A 21,010-nucleotide genomic window follows, 5' to 3' on the forward strand; every position below is an offset into this window, starting at 1 on the left:
CTTTGGGTATACTGCCCATCGCCCCACATTTGGAGCCAACCGGGCTCCCAATGATAGAAATAAATTAGAAAGTTCAAAAGTTTAAAAAGAATCTTTTTATCAAGTAATGACCTTCTGATCATGCGCAGAATGGATCTAAGAAATGGCTTGTTTGGTATTAAGTTGTGGTCGTATTCGCAAATGAAGGACGAACATCACTGGAATATTGTAACTAATTATTTCTGAAACATTTTTTTTTTATTCTTGCTGTTTTTCCAACATGTGTTTGTCTGTTGACGACCGCAATCATGCAATACGCGCTATGTTGTGCGTTGTGCGGACACTCGAAGTTCCTGCCAAAGTTGAGAAAAAATATTTGAATTCGCACATATTTCTCCTAAAAATCTATGGATAGGTAAGCGTATGAATTTGCCGTAAATAGTTTTAAGTTTCTAACCCTTTACAATTTTCTCATTTTTAAGGGGAAAGAGGGGTACCGTACCGTATTTCACTTCCGGCTCGCCCTCGAACTCGGTTCGTCGTACGGTACGGTACGGTACCGGTATCCTGGCAGCGAGACGCTACTACTTATAGTAGTACAGGTACGGTACACTCACTCGTCATGTATATGCGAACCTCGCACAACGACAGCGTAGCCTAGTACTAGGCATGCTAGGCTAGTTACGACTAGACAGCTGGCATCCGTCTGTTTCGAGGAGTTTTTTAAATTTTTTTTCTCCCTAAAATAGGATTGCCCCTATGGCCCTAATGGTGGCTGCACGATAGCCGTGATAGCGAGCCGTCTGTGCTGTAGACGGCTCACTGCCGGCTCGCTATCGAATAGTATCGTGTAGACAGCTGGCAGCCGTCTGTTTCGAGGAGTTTTTTAACATTTTTTTTATTTCTCCTCGTACACAGACGGCTCGCAATCGTGCAGCCACCATTAGGGGACTTGCAATGCAAAATCCCCCCGTCGGGGCTCTTCAATTTTTGTCTTTAATGAATAAAAAAATTGAAAATTATTGCAACCAAAATGCAAATTAATATTCCCTCTTGGCATTAATTGCCAAAAAACGGAGAAAAATGAAGTTAAAAGGAACAAAAACAGTGACCTACCTTGGCTGTCACGCAAATTCACTTCCCCGTTTTGTCCGATCTTAAGTACATAAACATATGGCCATTGAGTCCCCTGTACAGATCGCGCTAGAACTTCGGTCTCTATATTTGGTGAGTGAAGCCAACGGAGTTCAGCTGAACAACCAACATTAACAGGACCGAAGCTTTTGGTCTAGCTATCGTGCAGCCACCATTAGGGGCAATCCTGTATTTTAGGGGTCTAAATTATTGCCTGAACTTCAGTTCAGGCAACAGCTCCATGACCGCTGTTAGTGTTAACGGTAGTTCAGTAGTGCGTATGTACGTGCCGGGTATGGCGGGCCGTTTATTATTTTTCTTCATTCTATAACCCGCCATGACAAGCAACGCTGATTACCGTTGGTTTGATATACCATTATACTCTTCATCCTTCACCCATAAGTGCTCAGATATACCCCCTATTATGCCCCAAATAATAAAACCCCCTAAAACCAAGGCTGCTGCATGGCATTATATATCTTCATTGCATACCTACCCCCCCCCGGCCCGGCCATGACTAGTCCCGGGTCACGTGACACCCCGACAGCTTTAGGTATACCGTTATTCTCTACCACCCCCCCCCCGGCCCCTATATATCGCATGATACCCCATTGGTAAATACAACTTTACATCTACTACATAGGCGTGTAGCTGTATACTAGTACTATTACTAGTCCTATAATAATGGCATTAACGGCCTGCCATACCCGGCACGTATGTACGCACTAACTGAACTACCGTTAACCGTCTTGGAGCTGTTGCCTGAAGTTAGCAACCTAAAATAATTTAGACCCCTAAAATACAGGATTGCCCCATTATTAGGGGACTTGCAATGCAAAATCCCCCCGTCACGGCTTTTCAATTTTTGTCTTTAATTAATAAAAATTTTGAAAATTAACATGACCAAAATGCAAATTTATGTTCCCTCTTGGCATTAATTGCCAAAAAACGGAGAAAAATGAAGTTAAAAGGAACAAAAACAGTGACTTACCTCGGCTGTCGCGCAAATTCACTTCCCCGTTTTACCAATCTTAAGTACATAAACGTATGGCCATTGAGTCCCCTGTACAGATCACGCTAGAACTTCGGTCTCTATATTTGGTGAGTGAAGCCAACGGAGTTCAGCTGAACAACCAACAAAACAGAGACCGAAGCTTTTGGTCTAGTTACGACTGAGTATGACAAGTATGAGTGACTGTTTGACTTTGACAAAGACAACAATAACAACAACATTTGACAACAGGTTTTGATGTTTTCCTTCACCTCACGAATGTGGGGGAATAAAATGCCAAAAATCTATAATTAACAGATCCAACTCACACTGCGTTATTTTAGCTTAGGCCTAGATCTAGTTTATTTTGAATGATAGGAATTAGGATATCGATACTGCTAGCTACTGTGCTAGGCCTAGGCCTACCCAAAAATTAAGATAATGATAAATATTAATGGGTGGTAGGTCTACATCAAATGTAACCCAGAGCCCTGGACCTTACGTGTAAGGCATATTCACCTGACAAGCGTGAAGTATGGTCAAAATAATTCTCCGAATAAATAGTTAAAACAGAAATCAAGCACTTAACACGATAATATGGATGAAGGTCTAACGAGTGGCAGTTTCCTGACATCTGGGCACAAACTGGAACCTCAAATAAACGAAAAGTTCTCTCCTTCTACCCCAGTCTCGATTGGCCATTTTGTTACGATTTATAACAAAAATGGCCGATCTCATAATATAAATTGTCTGGGAAGTTCTAAGTTATTAAGTATGAATATGTTATACCACATAAAGTTTCAAAAATATAGTTAACTTTTTAATTAAAAGTTAAATAAAAATTTGTTATGTATGGGACAACATGTTTTGTATGGGACTTTTATACACACAATGTCAATGGGGAGATTTGTGTACAAAGTGAAAGGAATAAAAAAAATTCAAGAGTGCTCTAAAAAGTGATTTCTACCTTTTTTTTTAGTTTTTAAATCCTGATTTTATGAATACTGATTAATAAAAACAATAAGCGAAAAAAATTGTGAAAATGGAAAAAAAATATGAATCAAATAAAAAAGCAATTGAAATACATGTAGATAAGATAATAGAAAAGCAAGAAAAAAATGTTGAAATGGCTAATTTCCTTTCCAGTCATATCAAGTATGTCTCAGAACATTAAAAAAAAATCTATTATATTTCAATTTATTTTAATTTTTGAAATTATGGGGAACATTGTGTACATTCTTTATGGGGACAAAGTGTCCCATACATAACATGTCATTAATTTCTTTAATTTAGAATCTGTAATTAGAGGGTTTTAGCTTATGACATGAAACTTAGAGTGTTGTGACTTCTATCACACTAAGTTACAAGTTGTCAAATGAAATACTTTCAGAGAATTCTCAACTTGAAACAAATGTTTTAGAAATTGTCTTTTTTATGCATCCCATACGTAACAGCACATCTTTTCTCTCTCAAAGGTCAAGGTCATATGTCACCATTTTTTGCATGATTATTCTTCCCCTAGATGTCTACCATCATGAGCATATTCAATCTAATCAAAGTCATGTAACACTATTTTTCAGGTCATTAAAGCCTCTGAAATGTGCTATACATGTACGTAACACACGCGACTTCTTGGACTTGCCCTACTCCAATTTGGTTTGGATGTTCTTGCAGCCTGAACATTAATCTATCATCACATATATAGAAAAAAATATGGGAAGTAAACTATTTTGTCGATGTTAATATTTCCATTTTGAAATTTCCATCAATGATGAAACTAAATAATGTCCGTTCTTGATCATTGTGATTGAGTTTATGATAAGGATAATATGTATGGATTTGTCAATTTATTCTTTATCAGAATAGAAACAAAAGTAAAAGTGTGTTGAGCAGGGTTGGCGATTTTTTTTTTTTTTTTTTTAAATAAAAAAATCTGATGTTTTTTATTTCAATCAGATTTTTTTTATTTTTTTTATTTTTTAAAAGTTCCTTCGAAAAAAAAAGGTAATTATCCCCCCCCCCCTTACTCTTACAATGACATCAATATTGATGTTATACATTTCACCCCTAATATTTTCTTAACCACATATTTTGTAATTAAAATCCAGTAAAAATGGACAATTAAAAATAAATTTGAGGAATCATGTATCTGAACTTAATTCTATCATACATAGGCCTTTGAAGGAATATTCCATAGGGAATTCCCAGTGAGTAGAGAAAATTCCCCTCTGGGATTTTTCATTCAAATATTTAAAAAATCCAAGAGAAAAAATCCCTTATCAAAACTGCCAACAAACCCTTTGCCAATTACTAGTATTCATGTATATTGTAAGAGAAATAATTCAAATCAATGATTTATTTTTCAATTAGTCACAGCTTTGCAATAGTCAAGGAGAGACTACAACTGTATATGTTTAGGATCTTTTTAGTTTGATAAAAAGCTCTTCTCTTGCTACAGATATAGATGCAAAACTCTCAGTTTTGGAGAACAATATAAGAGATAGCTTAGTCAAAGGGTGACTATACTACATTATGTTACTGTGATTCTTTTACATTAATCTACAATTTTTATTCCCATATTCTCTACAAAAAAATCTGTTTGATCCATGAAGTATGAAAAAATCTACTTACTTTTAACTTAAAGGATAAAAACTGCAAAACTGCTTGAATTACAACATACGTATTACAAAAAGAAGTATTTTATTTTAAATGAGACACAGCTTACAACTGCCAATGATTGTAACTGCATCTTAACATTTAAATGCAGTGTTAAATGATTATTCTGAGTTTTGCAAATTGTTGTTATAGAGCTCTTTCCATTATTACATGCAGATACAAAACTTCCATTATTTGTAGCACTGAACATAAAATGGGCTGCAGTGACTTAAAAGGTTTTTAAGAGAAAGCTTTTCTCAACAGTCAAATTATGACTGTACTACATTATGTTAATGTGATTTTTATAATTATGTTATTTAAAACATCAAATGTATGATAAATGTAACAATACGAAATAAGAGGCATGTTAAATATGTTGATTACATGCAGGTATCATTTTTTATTTTACATGACAGAAGTAGTTATGTGTAGGCGAAGGATCAAAACTGGAAAACTTCCAACAAACCTTTTCTCATTGACTTTTATATATTATATTTAAAAAAAAAACTGCTCTCTGAAAAGTCTTTGGATTATGTGTTAAGAAAGAAATTGTCTAATAACTGACAAAGTAGAATGTACAATTTCAGAAGAAAAACTCGACATAATTTACAAAAAATGAGTACCTATTGACAACATACATCTGTAGTTTTTAAGGAATTACCTGATTTTATTAATTTGATTTTAATTTGTTTTAAGTAGATATGAAGACTTTGTTGATCTTTTGTTCAAAGTTTTTCAGTTGACTTGAAGAATTAAAACTGCATTGAACAAATACTTTGTCCATGATTTGTAGATTTTTCAATGGAAGTGATTTAAATCAATTATTTTTTTAACAAATCATCATGATTTAAATAGCGATTTAAATCATGATTTAAATCAACGTGATTTTAATCCGCCAACCCTGGTGTTGAGGTACATGTATCTATACATTTTATTTGAACATAGCTAAAATCCATACATTTTATGCATATCATAAATCAGTAAAAAAATGATCACATGCGGACAAACATTAGTTTCATCACGAATGGACAAGTGAGAAAAGCAAGATGATACCTCCTGCTATTACAGTGGAATGATCCATATGCAAATTAGAAGCTAGCTGAGCAGACATTTACAGTGAGTTATCATTTATAATCATTTCAACTCAATTGTAGTCACTAAATAGGAGCCAGGTTACACAAGAACAGGTTAGAGGCCCAACTAAAGCCAAAACTGTAATTGACATATTGAGAATGTGCATAGGATGTACATGTATGTAAAGTTATGTAAAACTAAAATATATGCATATTCACTGCTTGACAACTGAGATTCATTTTAAAGAAAAACTAGAATTAATGTTTTTGATAAGCTGTGTTAAGCTGTAATGGCCTGAATTGTGTGACTTCACATTCTCTGGAGGGTTTTGCTTAAATAGGTTTGTATGTAAAAAGAGATATTCCAGGTTTTGAATTCAATTTTTGTTTCAATTTGCAGTGAAAATGGCACTGACAATTATTTGGAAGTTGGAACTCAAACAGATGGAAACCTACAACTCTTCACAATTTTTTGTGATATCTTTGTTTGGCTATTATCGGGGCTAAATATTGTTGCCAGGAAAATTGTTAAATATAATCGGAATGCAGATAGTTGGAAAGCTACATGTACATGTAAACCTGTAGCCGAAAAGCAGGAAATGAAATACAATGTATGGCAAGAAGACGCAAAGCTGTAGATCACATCAATTCAAGCTTGCAGAAATATCTTTATGTGTTGGAAAAGAAGAAAATGGAAATGCATAGTAAAGCAGAAAACTCATCAATTTTTTCCATGTACAAACCTATAGATTCACAAAGCTTCTAACAGAACGTGACATCACGGTTTTGAGGCTTGTGAAAAGTAAAAATAGAATGCCTTTTTTCTAAGTCTATTTTGGAGCTGATTTTTAGCAATTTGCTTTATCTGGTAAACTGTGAAAATGCATACTATTCATTAAGCTTGCACTGTACAGTAATGGAAGTTTAGCTTTTGTATGATCAATATCAATTTTAGAATCAGTCAGGGCCTAAATGTACATGTACATGAGGGCTGTTCATGTTATGGGGTGTCTCCATTTATAGGGGAAAGATGAACTTGAAAAGAGCCTCTGACAGGTGTTGTGGTCATACTTGATCCACCAAAGAAGCATAAGGATCAGCATCTTTTAGACTAATTTTATATGTTAATGGATCTCCTGTGAAAACCATCTTTACTCTTGGAAAATTAAAGCGTCTATGTATTTCCACATGTATTATCATGATATATCATGAAAATACTTGCATAAAACATGATAATTGATCAATGAGATGTTGATTTGGTACCTACTAGTAATCTGTAATTTGAAAACAAGACAATGGGCATTAGGACATTTTTTATTTTGACAAGAACTTTGTTTAAAGCAATAATACATGTCTAGATTATACTGTGCATCGAGCATAGAAATCAAGTGGCTACAAGTACAACTAATCAAGTTGTACATAGCAACTTGAATTAAAACTTTAGCAACTTGATTTTGCAACTAATACTGTTTACTCATTCAGAAATGTACAAATCATCACATATTAGCATGAATTTGTTCCCCCAAAAGTAATAAGAACTTCTTACAAGGTACTTCCAATGTATTTTAAAGATGTCTGTCCATGATGGAAAATATAAACTTATTTCTCTCAGAAGTTTTATATTGGTTTAGAATTCAATATGCTGAACTTAGAAGCTGACATGTACCCGAGTGTTACTTGCATAGTACAATTATTGGTCAATGTTAAGCTGTTTAGATAGATTAGAAACAATGAAAAGGTACAAAAATTCTGAAAACCACATTTCTCTCTTGTCCATAAGTGATATGGTACATTTAGTGTAAATGTTTGTAGATTACAAAATGGTAACAATGTTTTTTTTCATCATTCAGCATACTGTGTCCTACCCCTTCCATGATAAAGCACAAAGGAACCTTGCTCATCTTATTCCTAATTTGTTACAAGCCTTCAAAATTTTCAAAATCTATAAAATATCCGTCCGTGATGAGCAGATCACGCTTATCAAGCAAAACTTGAATTGAAATTGTATAAACTATCGTAATAATACCAACATGATTAATATCTAGTGCAAATTACTGCCAGTGCCAAATGCATCCCTTGAAGGGGAAGTGCAAGGTAACAATCACAAAGGCTAGTGTGAGTGGTTCTATCCCTACCAAATACCATTTATATGGTTTTAAGTGTTTTCTATTTATTTGAATTCAACTTGATGTTGGGAATCTCTGAATTCTAATTTTAGATGAGAAAGATACAGTACTATTGTGAATTGTATAGAATTGCCCACATTATCTTATTACTGTAATTAGTTGTAGCAAATGGATTGAGCAAATAATTGCTTATCTGCAAATGTCCTCCAATCTTTAAGAGAACAAATACAAATAGCAATAGGTAGACTTGTGAAGTTGTTATGTACCTTGGTGTAAAATAGAGCCAAAGTACTTGAGTATGTGTGATCAATAGATGTGTTTGCAGTTGCAGACATTATTATAGTCTCTGTTGAACCGAGGATGTGTTATGTAATTCTAGTGTTCATATACATGGGCATGTACATGTACATCAAGGATGTATTTCATTTGAATGTTCTCATTCCTAGCATAGGGCCAATATGTTTATTGTCTCTCCCCCCAGAGGTGAAGGCTAGACTTAGGGATCCAAATGATGTTTGTCTGTCCATTACAAAACTTATGACACATAACTCCACATCCGTAAGTCACTTTTCAACCAAACTTGGACCGTAGATGGACTTGGGGGACCTGCATGTAATGCTGCAGTCTGAGGTCACATGGTAAGGTCAAAGGTCATTTTCAGGTCAACATTAAAGTTAACATGCTAGACTTTCTTATGACACCTACATGTACTGTAACTCCCCCGGGGGGGGGCCACTTCCATTCACGAGTGGATACCATGCGCGACCATGGGGTCTCAAAAAACACCCTAAACACGTAATTTCCATATTATGAAAATGCACCCCTTAACAAGTATTGGCGTGTGAAACCCTACCCTTAACACGTATTGGAAACAAAACGATACTCTTGACAAATATTCCCTGAAATGAACCCCTAAACAAGTACAGGAATGTTTTATTGTTACGGGTCTTTCGGTCGTCGGCTTTACCTTATTTGGTTAAGTACGACCCCACCTTCTACACCTCGCGCAAATCAGACTCTAAACACGAAGTGTTGGGGCAAAAAGGGCATCCTTTATAAAACATTTTAATTTTGTTTTATCATCCCCGCAAATTCGACCCTAAACACGTAATTTTCCTAGCGAAATAGATATCCTTTTTTCATTATTTTTGTGTTTTTGACACCCTTATCACGTTACGTACGTAACGTGCCCTATCGTGAAAAGGACATCCTTTTTACGTGTTTTTTTGGTCGCGCATGGTATCCACTCGTCAATGTAAGTGGCCCCCCCGGGGTAACTCCGCAACCGTAAGTCGCTTTTCAACCAAAGTTTAAATACAAGACTTACGACAAATGTTATTCTGTCCCAGTTATTTCACAACAATGGACTTTTGATAAAATTCTGTTGCGTTCCCTTGCAAATCACAATATTTCTGGTCATTTTCACAGTGGGCGAGGCACAACATTACCTACATGTACATGTATGCCATGTTTGTATGAATTGTATATCATAATTTTCATTACATGAAATATTCTTATTTTCTCCTCATTGTCATGTGAAACAAGATTTATTCCTCCCTGATCATGTGAATTTATTGTTTTAACATTTGTACATGTAGCTCAAACAAGATGGTCCTTATTGTCAAATCTGTAAAAATTTGAATACTATGTAATTCAAACAATCAAAGACAAAAGAAACAGTAATTGAGGGATGTCACTGACTCTCTTTATTTGCATCACTGATTTGTGTATACTAATAATAATAATGATAATAATAATGATAAGAAGAAGAATAATAAGAAGGGATATTTAACTGTATTTATATTTAAAATTATCCTGTCAAAATTGAACTAAACAATAATGTAGGCCTTTCTTACTTTCTTGTTTTACATCAGATCAAATCTCAAATTTATCTTTATCAAATTTTCTCTATTGATTCAAATCAATTTCTTTCTTTCTAGGGTGGCCTTGAACTCTAACGATAAAGCACATCACATTTCTCCAGAATGTTGTTTTTCTCATTTTTTCCCTCATTTTTTTAGATGTTTGTCAATTTTAGCTAAACAAACAGCATCTTTTTTTTCTAAGTACAGTGTTCCTTGGTATTTTACAAGAAGGAACAAGTCCACCCCAATAAAAACTTGGTTTGAATAGAAAGAGAAAAATTCAACAGCATAACACTGAAAATTTCATCAAAATCAGATGTAAAATAAGAAACTTATGGCATTTTAAAGTTTCGCTTCATTTCACAGAACAGTTACATGTATGCACATATCGGTCGGTATGCAAATGAGGAACTGATGACGTCACTCACTATTTCGTTTGTATTTTGTTATATGAAAATTGAAATATTTTATTTTCTTGTCATTGTCATGGGAAATGAAGTTTCATTCTTCCCTGAACATGTGGAATTCCATTATTTTAACATTTTGTGCTTCAGGCAAGGAGGTCCTAATCGTCAAATTAGTAAAAATTGAAATATTGTATAATTCAAACAATAAAAAAAAGAAGAAATAGTGAGTGAGTGACGTCATCGACTCTCTCATTTGGATGTACATGTAACTGGCTCGTTCATACAGTATAACTATTTTGTTGAAAATATGCGAATCTTTGAAATGTCATAAATTTCTTATTTAACATCCGATTTTGGTGAAAGTTTCAGCATTGTGCTTGTCTGATTTTTCTCTACTGATTCAAATCAACATTTTTCTGAAGTAGACTTGACCTTTAAAGTAATTGAGGTTTTTTCTAATTGACATGTACATGTATATCATTTTCAGATACCAAAGCTGTGATCAATAGTTTGATCCCTGATGTCTATGCGTGTACCTCCATTGGGTGGTGGGGTAGAGAGAGTACGCTCTGTACCTCATACACGTCTTGAAGATGATACAGCGGTAGAGAAACACTACCAATGCGGTGTTAAGTTAGGTGCTGGTAGTTTTGGTGTTGTCTATGAAGGAACATGCCTGAAGACCAATAAGAAATGGGCCATCAAGATTATCAACAAGGAGAAGGTCAGGACTGGTCTTTATAAATCTCTTTGTAAAGTTATGCATGCCACACACTTTGCTGTCAATGTTTTACCATTGAATAGCTAACAAAAAATATAGATCCCAACTCATTTTTCAAGTTTCATAATAAAATGGTTATTTTGTCTTTCAAGATGTCATCATTAATCTTGTTTCCCGTTGGGTTAAATCTCATGCCTGATAAAAGAATTAATTTCAACTGGTGCTTACATGTACATGTATATTTTTAGTTTAATCATTTCCTTTAATTTTTTACTCATCTTGACTTTCTATGGTCATCAGAAACACCTGTTTTGTATGCCTACTTTTATTACCTTTTGTATTAATAAGACCTTTGTTCCCCCACTAGGTATTAAAATGAATGTCTAGGGAATTCTATTCTCTACCTGGTTGGGTAAGCAAGGGTCTGAAAGATATGTTTTTTGGTATAATTTCTATACTCTCTGTCCTGTTATTTATATCTGACTAAAAGTGCTAAATGAAATAATAATGACTATTAGAAATAGAATTTTGAAAGGTCAAAAATATAGAAAAATACAATAAAAGACAGAAAAATGATTTTTAAATCGATTTTTCCCTCAAACGTTATTGTTAGGAATGCTACGTTTTTTAAATCATCACTTTATTCAATATTCAAAATCAAACAAAGGAACATAGGTGAATATTCAATAAAAAGGAAATAAGCCCAGGTCATGAATTAATAAATTACACGCAGGTCAACATACAGTATGTAAATTACAGAGAAAACGAATCACAGTATAAACAACAATAGAAAAAAAAAGAATCATACCAAAAAATAAAAGATCAAGTTTTGAGCAGAAAAATATATATATCTCATAAGTTGTGTATAATAAATGCTAGATAATAGATAACCTTTGAATTTAATTGTAGTTTCGGTATAATTATAAAGTTCACCGTAGAGTGGCAAGACACTGCATTAGGAGTATAAAGTGAGAGAGACAGAGATAAGAAAAGAATCTATAAAGGAAACCAAAACAAAAGAAGAAAAGCGAACCCTTCGGACAGAGTAAAATGAGAGGAACAATCCAGAGCAAGCCTCATCAGAATCGGCGACGAGATAAGCAAGCCGCGGAAGCCCAAAGAGTCCCGCCACACCCCAAATATTTGTGTCAAAAATTAGCTTTCAAGGAGCTTTATTTGCAAATTAGAGCAAAGTATGATTTATGTATAAGTTAGCATGATTTGTTCATATTATTTTTTTTCTGAAGTAATGACCATTTCCTATTAACCAAACAACTTTTAGATTACATCACTGCTCTACTGTTATGCTAATTTTCATGGTGCTTACATGAACAACAAGAGTTTTTAATCACTTTCTGTGATATTTTTTTTTATTTTTTATTTATTCTTTATACTTCATCCCTTTCTGCATGTACAGTGGCCCATATTTCAATTTTGTGTATTATTTGTTTTATTTTAGGCTGGTAGTCTTGCAGTCAAGCTTCTAGAGAGAGAAGTAGCCATCTTGAAGAAAGTCAATCATAGACATATTATTTATCTCAAAGAAGTCTTTGAAACACCTAAGGTAAGCCTTTGCTCCTGAAACAATTGCTTCTACTGAACATCAAAGCCAAACTAGAAGCCCAAACTCCCACCTTTAACCTTAATCCAAATCCTTGCATGATTCTCAACCTCTAAACCTCAGAAAAATTACGCAGGAGCAATTGTCTCAAGAGCAATTTATGACCAACCATCCTTAAACAATAAGTCACCAAAAATAAAATTTTAGACTTTTATTGAGCTTGAAAAGCACATCCTTAGCTTAAGAATCATACATGAAAACAAACACTCCTTATTGTTTTAATAAGTAATGTTTCTAAACATACATGTATATTGTCATTTTATACCGATTTTATTTTTGTATATTTAATTTTGTAAACCCCGATCAGTGAGGAGAGCTTCATAACAGAAACTAGTTTTTCTTTTAGTCATCCTCAGGCACTAGTCGGTGGTAATTCTCCTTCTTGTACTTATTCTTGATGTCTTTTGCCTGGAAATAAAATAAATAAAAAAAATAAATAAATACATAACGTAAAAATTTATCAACGATTACCCACGCAAGTACTTGGGTGAATTAATTATATTAAAGCGAGTTAAAAGAAGAATAAAATAAGAAAGCAATGTTTTAATTTATGTTTTAATATTAATATCTCAATGAAAATTTGAAACAGTCCCCCAAATTTGGTGTCAAAAACTCTTTTATCTGTATTGCGGGACCTGCATGTTATTCTGCATTGCGGGACCTGCATGTTATTCTGCATTTGGAGGTCACAAGGTATGGTCAAAGGTCATTTCAGGTCAATGTTAAAGTTTACATGCAAGATTCTCTTATGACACCTAACTCCGCAGCGGTAAGTCACTTTTCAACCAAACTTGGATGGTAGATGGACTTGGGGAGTCATTTCACAATGAAGTTTTGTTACAATTCTGTTGTGTGCCCTTGCAAATCATGATATTTCTGGTTATTTTCATAATTGGGCGAGACACAAAATCGCTTTTGCCTTTTGTTCTGATTGTGATCACAATTTCTAGTTGATTGATTGATATTGTAGCAATTCTGCAGTGGAGTATCTATAAGTGCACACAGAAAAAAATACATGCAGTAAATTAAAAATTCTGTCAATTTCAAAATGGTAAGATTTAGAAAGCAGAAATTATGGTATGTAAAGCAAAATTTTACTTCAATAAGGCAGCAAACTTTGGGCATTGCATTAGATGCACAAGACTTGAAAAGAAAGACTGAAAGTGACATACATGTAGTGGTTAATTTTGCACAGCAGCGTGGTCTCAAATTGGTTGAACTTGAAATCTCGCAACAACAGTTGTTGTCCTGTCTTAACACCTTTAATCAGCTACCCCCTGTATTTACTTGAAGAATATTTTTCATTTGTATCTCAACAGCGAATGTACTTAGTGATGGAGATATGTGACCAAGGAGAATTGAACAAGCTTTTCACCCATGAGGGCGTCTTTTCTGAGGCACACACAAGAACAATTATACAGAGATTAACAAGTGCGGTAGCCTACTTACACAAAAATGGTAAGCATATTTCATTCTCTCTTTGCATTTCGAAACACTCCTTACAAAATGATTTTAATCTAGGGCAGAGTGAAAAGTTTCTTGTCTTGCCAGCATAGCAGAACGAGACTATAGGCGCCGATTTTCTGATGGCAGCGGCAGTGTCATCAACATCAAAATCTTAACCTAAGGTTAAGTTTTTGAAATGTCATCATAGCTTATAAAGTATATGGACCTAGTTCTTGAAACATTGACATAAGGGTGATCAAGTATTATTGAAGATCCTGCATGAGTTTCAGGTCACATGACTGAGGTCAAAGGTTATTAGGGTCAAAGAACTTATTCCATGTTGGGGAAATCAACATCAAATTCTTAATCTAAGGTTAAGTTTTTGAAATTTGATCATAAAAGTAAGTGTATAGACCTAGTTCATGAAACTTGGACATGAGAGTAATCAAGTATAATTGAACATCTTGCCTGAGTTTCAAGTCACATATCAAAGGTCATTTAGGGTCAATGAACTTTGGTCATGTTGGGGGTAATTGTTGAATTGTCATGGTAACTTTGAATGTTTATGGGTCTAGATCATGAAACTTGGACAGAAGAGTAATCAAGTATTACCGAACATCTTTGCAAATTTCAGGTCACAGGACCAAGTTTAATCACTGACCATCCTGCATACATTTCAGGTCACCTTACCAAGGTCAAAGGTTATCTGCGGTCAATTAACTTTAGCTGTGTTGGGGTATTTGTTGAATTGCCATCATAACTTTGAAAGTTTATTGATAGTTCATGAAATGTGGATATAATTATGATCACTAATTGTCTTGCACAAATCTTAGGTCACATGATCTAGGTCAAATGTCATTTAGGGTCAATAAACATAGTACACTGTACTTGAATATCATATGAATGGTGCATTTTTGTGAATGATTATTCTACAGTCGTTTTCAAAGACAGCACTGCTACTATATTGAATTGCGTAATGCAGGCGAGACTTATTTTAATTCTGATGTCAGCCATTGATTTTCTGGCATAGAGAGATGCAAAAGATGGAAATATATATGCAGTGTGACTGGAGAGTATGAAAATCAAATAACTAAGAACTATATTTCCAAATCTTTTTTTACACTTTCTTGTAAAATCAAATATTTAAAGGGGAAGTTCACCCAGACAAGAAAGAATACCAAAAAATGATTAAGAAAATCCATCAAAGATAAAGAAAGTTATTAGAATTTTAAGGTATTGATTTGTGACGTTATACAATCGGCTGTCCTTTATATTAAGTGACAAAGATAGAAAACGGTCTCTTTTTTAATAATCCATTTCCTTTTAAAGCAAAATGATCGTCACAACCCCCACATTCCTGATGTATGAAATTTCTTTTTGATTAAACTCTAAATCGGACCTTTATTTTTGAGAAGCGTGATCACCCGGCGCTCCTACCGCGCTCCTAAACAAAAATGAGAACAAAGTATTGCTCTCCTTAAACAAAGAACTGTTATAATGTCTTTTGAAAAAGGATCATGCATCTATGGAGTACATGAAGTACACTTTGACCCTTGAGTCATATCTTTGTTGAAAAACTAAATGGTAGCATTTTGAATATGAGACTGAATTGCAGCTTCTGTTTGAATAAATACATTCTATTTCCCTCCACAGATATTGTGCATAGAGATATAAAGCTTGAGAACATACTTCTTAGTAAGAACCCTGAAGAACAAACAGATAGATTGAATATTAAGGTAAGAATATTGGACCGAGCCTGCTTCATTAGACGAACCTATCATATCAAACTCTAATGAATAGATGATAATATAAACTTATAAATTTTGATATACATCTAGCGAGAAATCCCCGTTACCCCAATCCTAATTGTCAGATTTCTGGGCAAATGTCATCATATTGTCATCTTTAACCAATGTTATATTCCTCTCTTTCCACATATGTTAGTCTTTTCTGACAAAAAAACAGTAAAGTTTGTGAACATTGTTTGATGATTTTTAACTTTGATACATGTACATGTATATTGCCATATTTTAGAAGTTGGTTGTGTGTATCTAGCAATAGTGGAGATGTACATCTTAACTGTGGGCAGATGAATATCCATCTATTCTTTTTATTTTATATTTTTTAACCATTCTTGGTGTATTTTATAGTACCAGTTTTAATGTTTATTTCAAGTTTTGATCATCAATATTCTCTTTAAACCTACCATTTCCATTATTTTTGTCTCACCTGCATAGCAGAGTGAGACTATACAGTGTAGGCACCGCTTTTCCGGTGGCGGCGACATCAACATCAAATCTTAACCTGAGGTTAAGTTTTTGAAATGACATCATAACTTAGAAAGTATATGGCCCTAGTTCATGAAACTTGGCCATAAGGTTACTCAAGTATTACTTAATATCCTATTAGAGTTTCATGTCACATGACCAAGGTCAAAGGTCATTTAGGGTCAATGAACTTAGACCATGTTGGAGGAATCAACATCAAAATCTTAACCTGAGGTTAAGTTTTTGAAATGTCATCATAACTTAGAAAATATATGGACCTAGTTCGTGAAACTTGGACATAAGGTTAATCAAGTATCACTGAACATCCTTCATGAGTTTCATGTCACATGACCGAGGTCAAAGGTCATTTAGGGTCAATAAACTTTGGCCAAATTGGGGGTATCTGTTGAATTCCCATCATAACTTTGAAAGTTTATGGATCTGATTCATGAAACTTGTATATAAGAGTAATCAAGCATCACTGAACATTTTGTGCAAGTTTCAGGTCTCATGATTAAGGTCAAAGGTCATTTAGGGTCAATGAACTTTGGCCGAATCGGGGGTATCTGTTGAATTACCATCATAACTTTGAAAGTTTATTGGTCTAGTTCGTTAAACTTAGACATTAGAGTAATCAAGTATCACTTAACATTCTTTGCGCATTTCAGGTCACATGACCAAGGTCAAAGGTCAATGAACTTTGGCCGAATTGGGTGTATCTGTTGAATTACCATCATAACTTTGAAAGTTTATGGATCTGATTCATGAAACTTGTACATAAGAGTAATCAAGTACCACTGAACATCCTGTGCGAGTTTCAGGTCACATGATCAAAGTCAAAGGTCATGTAAGGTGAATGAACTTTGGCCATGTTGGGGTTTTTTGTTGAATAACCATCATATCTCTGTAAGTTTATTGGTCTAGTTCATAAAAAGTGGACATAAGAGTAACCATGTATCACTGAACATCTTGTGCGAGTTAGAGTAGCTTTCAAAGTCAGCACTGCTGCTATATTGAACTGCGTGATGCAGGTGAGACGGCCAGAGGCATTCCACTTGTTATCTTTCATTTTCTGTATGTTGGAGGAATGGATGTTTTAGGTTTACTATTCATATATTGTAAAGGGTAAAAGCTGTAATTCAATATATACATGTACTATGATTTCTTTTTTCTTGCTCAGTTGACAGATTTTGGATTATCTGTAGTGAAAGGCGGGGTTGGTAGTGATATCCAGAATATGTGTGGAACTCCAATGTATATGGGTAAGTAACAGAGATATCAATCTTATTAATCTGTATTAACAAAGCGAGATACAAACAATCTTAGAATCATTACGAAAAGTATGTCTATAGCAATCAACAATTTAGAGATACAATAATCATTATGAAAAGAGTATGGCAATCCAAGTATTAACAAAGAGAGATGAAATTAATCATTATGAGTCACATGTTAGTGACAACCTAAATCAGAACAGAGAAAAAAAAAACAAAGAGGTATGATCTATTGCGCTGATCAGAAATACTTTTTCTACCTTTATTCTAATGAATTAGTAAAAGTATAAGATGTCTGTAGCAGAAGGCTTTATAGGTATTGATTGTAGACCTTATCTATTCTGAATTGATTGTGCATGTTTTCTAGTTCATACTGAAAGGTCTCATAGAGTTATGGCATTCAATTCATGTTTGTTTTTAGAAGCCCGTGATGTGAAGTATTAATGGATTGGGGGTTAGATATACAAAAATGTTGATTATTCTATTAGTTCCAAAATATATTGCTTGCAATGAGAACAAGTACTGCATGTATGTAGGTATGAGATCAAATAGGCTGTGTGTTTTCAATGTCACATTCAGTATTCTTTGGGGACATTTACAAAAGCAAGTTTCCATACAGATAAAGCTTGGTAAATGCATGCTAAACACTGAAAACAGGTTTGATGGGAAAATTTTGCATTCACACACAGATTTCTTTTATCAGACTTTACATTTTAAAAACTGATTTTTCTATTTTGTGTAATTAAAATTCTGACCTGAAAACTGACATATTTGCTGTGAATTCTTTGTTCTTTTTTAATTTTCCTTATCACAGACTACTGGAGAATCTAGGTTTCATGTTGATCCAAATTATCAAAAATGGTGTTGTATATAATGAAGTTTAATCTGAATAATAACAATTGACTTATGTCTTTTTCCTCTCATTGGTTTAGCACCTGAAGTAATAGACAACCAAGGTTATAGTCAACAGTGTGATATATGGAGTATAGGTGTCATCGCTTTCCTATTGTAAGTACCTTATATATAGGTGTCATTGCTTTCCTATTGTAAGTACCTTATATATAGGTGTCATTGCTTTCTTATTTTAAGTACCTTATATATAGGTGTCATTGCTTTCCTATTGTAAGTACCTTATATATAGGTGTCATTGCTTTCCTATTGTAAGTACCTTATATATAGGTGTCATTGCTTTCCTATTGTAAGTACCTTATATATATAGGTGTCATTGCTTTCCTATTGTAAGTACCTTGTATATGGAGTATAGGTGTCATTGCTTTCCTTTTGTAAGTACCTTATGTATGGAATATAGCTGTCATCGCTTTCCTATTGTAAGTACCTTATATATGGAGTATAGGTGTCATTGCTTTCCTATTGTAAGTACCTTATATATGGCGTATAGGTGTCATTGCTTTCCTATTATAAGTATCTTATATATGGAGTATAGGTGTCATTGCTTTCCTATTGTAAGTACCTTATATATAGGTGTCATTGCTTTCCTATTGTAAGTACCTTATATATATAGGTGTCATTGCTTTCCTATTGTAAGTACCTTGTATATGGAGTATAGGTGTCGTTGCTTTCCTATTGTAAGTACCTAATATATGGAGTATAGGTGTCATTGCTTTCCTATTGTAAGTATCTTATATATGGAGTATAGGTGTCGTTGCTTTCCTATTGTAAGTACCTAATATATGGAGTATAGGTGTCATTGCTTTCCTACTGTAAGTACCTTATATATGGAGTATAGGTGTCGTTGCTTTCCTATTGTAAGTACCTTATATATGGAGTATAGGTGTCATTGCTTTCCTTCTGTATGTACCTTATATATGGAGTATAGGTGTCATTGCTTTCCTATTGTAAGTACCTTATATATGGAGTATACCGGTAGGTGTCATTGCTTTTCTATTGTATGTACCTTATATATGGAGTATAGGTGTCATCGCTTTCCTACTGTAAGTACCTTACATACAGTGCGTCCCCCCAAAAAAATATACACTTTTGAAATGGCTGCCAAATAAAAAATCTAACACTTTGGGGACAAAGACTCACATATATGGAAAGCCAATAAAGTCAACTTTCAAATGACACCAAAAAGTTGGAAAGCTATTCATGCTTGAGCGAGCACTGCCCACTGAAACAAGACTCAAACAAGACTTTTTAGGTTGATAGAAAGGCATCTCGCATCACTGTACATATTTCATCTCTCCTTTGTTTTTTTTCAAATAACATGTGTATAACGTTAACTTACACATATGTCTTTAATAGTGATTCTAATGAAGTGTTTATTGTTTTGTAGGATGTGTGGTGAGCCTCCATTCACTGGTCAAGATGAGGAAAGTCTCTATGATTCTATCAGGAAAGGAGATCTAGATTTCTCTACTAATGCATGGAAGAGGATTAGTGATGAAGGTATTCACATTTTTTTACCTTGAATTTATCCCAGTGTATTTACAATGTATAGGAAATGGATGGGCTTAGTTTGGATTGTTTTATACTTTGAGTATATAAACCATATTTGAATTGCATCTTTCATGGCTCAACGTGTTCTCAACTACAAGTAATGAAAAGAATGTGAAATTCATGTTTTGCTGATTTATTGCATGGTGACCAGAGATGCCAACCCCCTGCCAACTCCCGCCCTTACGATTACCATCCTTATCCTCCTGAAATTACGATTTTTTTGCATTGATCAAATTGAAAGTACATGTATCGTCTGCTAACTTTAGCATGTAGTAACTCCATTACGTTCGCTGCTACTAAATTCTGTGTGAAAGGCAAACAAATAAGGAGCAGCAAAAAGCTGGTGCATGTGATATGCCCAACAGGAATCCACTGTGCACCAGGCCGGTAGGCCCGGCTAGCTTCGCGAGGCGTGTGCGCTCGCGGCCGCTGGATTTTTCGAGTCATGTGGTGGAATATCGGTGCAAGATTTCGGCGTATTGATGGGTTGATATTGACACGAAATGGCGGAAAATCAATAAAAGAAGACCATGAAATGGTCTCAAAAGTATAAGACTGAATACAGTCTCCAGTACCCGTGTATTTTGAAGTCAGAAAGAGGAATTTACCATGCATTTTGCACAGTTTGCAGCGTGGACATTTCAGGGAATATGGATATTGCGAAGACGAGATCTTAGTTCTAGCTCCAGCTCGTACCCTGTTGACTATTTCACCAAGCAAGGGACCAGTGAGGAGGAAGACGTTATCTGCGCTGAGCTTTTTTTTACTGGATTATTATAATTCCTCATTATTATTGTTGAACAGGTACTTTTCTTCTATTGTCCCCTCATTTTTTTTACATGTAAAAATGCATATTTTTCTTTAATCTTTATATTAAAAAGTGGGAACAATGTTTTTTTAAAACATGTGAAATGCTCCAAAATAAGGGTCAGATTGCACCAGAGAGCATCTAGAAACCCCGGCCGCAAGGGTTGAGTGCTCTGCGCTCGAGATG

General features: G+C 34.4%; 1 protein-coding gene across 2 annotated transcripts in view; it reads left to right on the forward strand.

Annotated features, from left to right (window-relative positions):
• Positions 1–277: 277 nt before the first annotated feature.
• LOC121405742 (serine/threonine-protein kinase 33-like) overlaps positions 278–21,010 on the forward strand; it is a 33,724-nt gene continuing 12,991 nt past the window's right edge. Inside the window, exons 1-8 of one of the 2 annotated variants that reach the window (XM_041596693.1) lie at positions 278–394; positions 10,718–10,954; positions 12,411–12,515; positions 13,892–14,030; positions 15,672–15,754; positions 17,466–17,547; positions 18,489–18,564; positions 19,853–19,965. In XM_041596693.1, the coding sequence (XP_041452627.1) occupies positions 10,751–10,954; positions 12,411–12,515; positions 13,892–14,030; positions 15,672–15,754; positions 17,466–17,547; positions 18,489–18,564; positions 19,853–19,965 (802 nt within the window). In that variant the 5' untranslated portion in view covers positions 278–394; positions 10,718–10,750. Of the gene's footprint in view, positions 395–8,575; positions 8,597–10,717; positions 10,955–12,410; positions 12,516–13,891; positions 14,031–15,671; positions 15,755–17,465; positions 17,548–18,488; positions 18,565–19,852; positions 19,966–21,010 lie in introns of those variants that run through there. The other variant, XM_041596694.1, reaches the window with a different exon arrangement.

The sequence above is a fragment of the Lytechinus variegatus genome, chromosome 19 (assembly GCF_018143015.1).
Source record: "Lytechinus variegatus isolate NC3 chromosome 19, Lvar_3.0, whole genome shotgun sequence".
Taxonomy (NCBI): Eukaryota; Metazoa; Echinodermata; class Echinoidea; order Temnopleuroida; family Toxopneustidae; genus Lytechinus; species Lytechinus variegatus.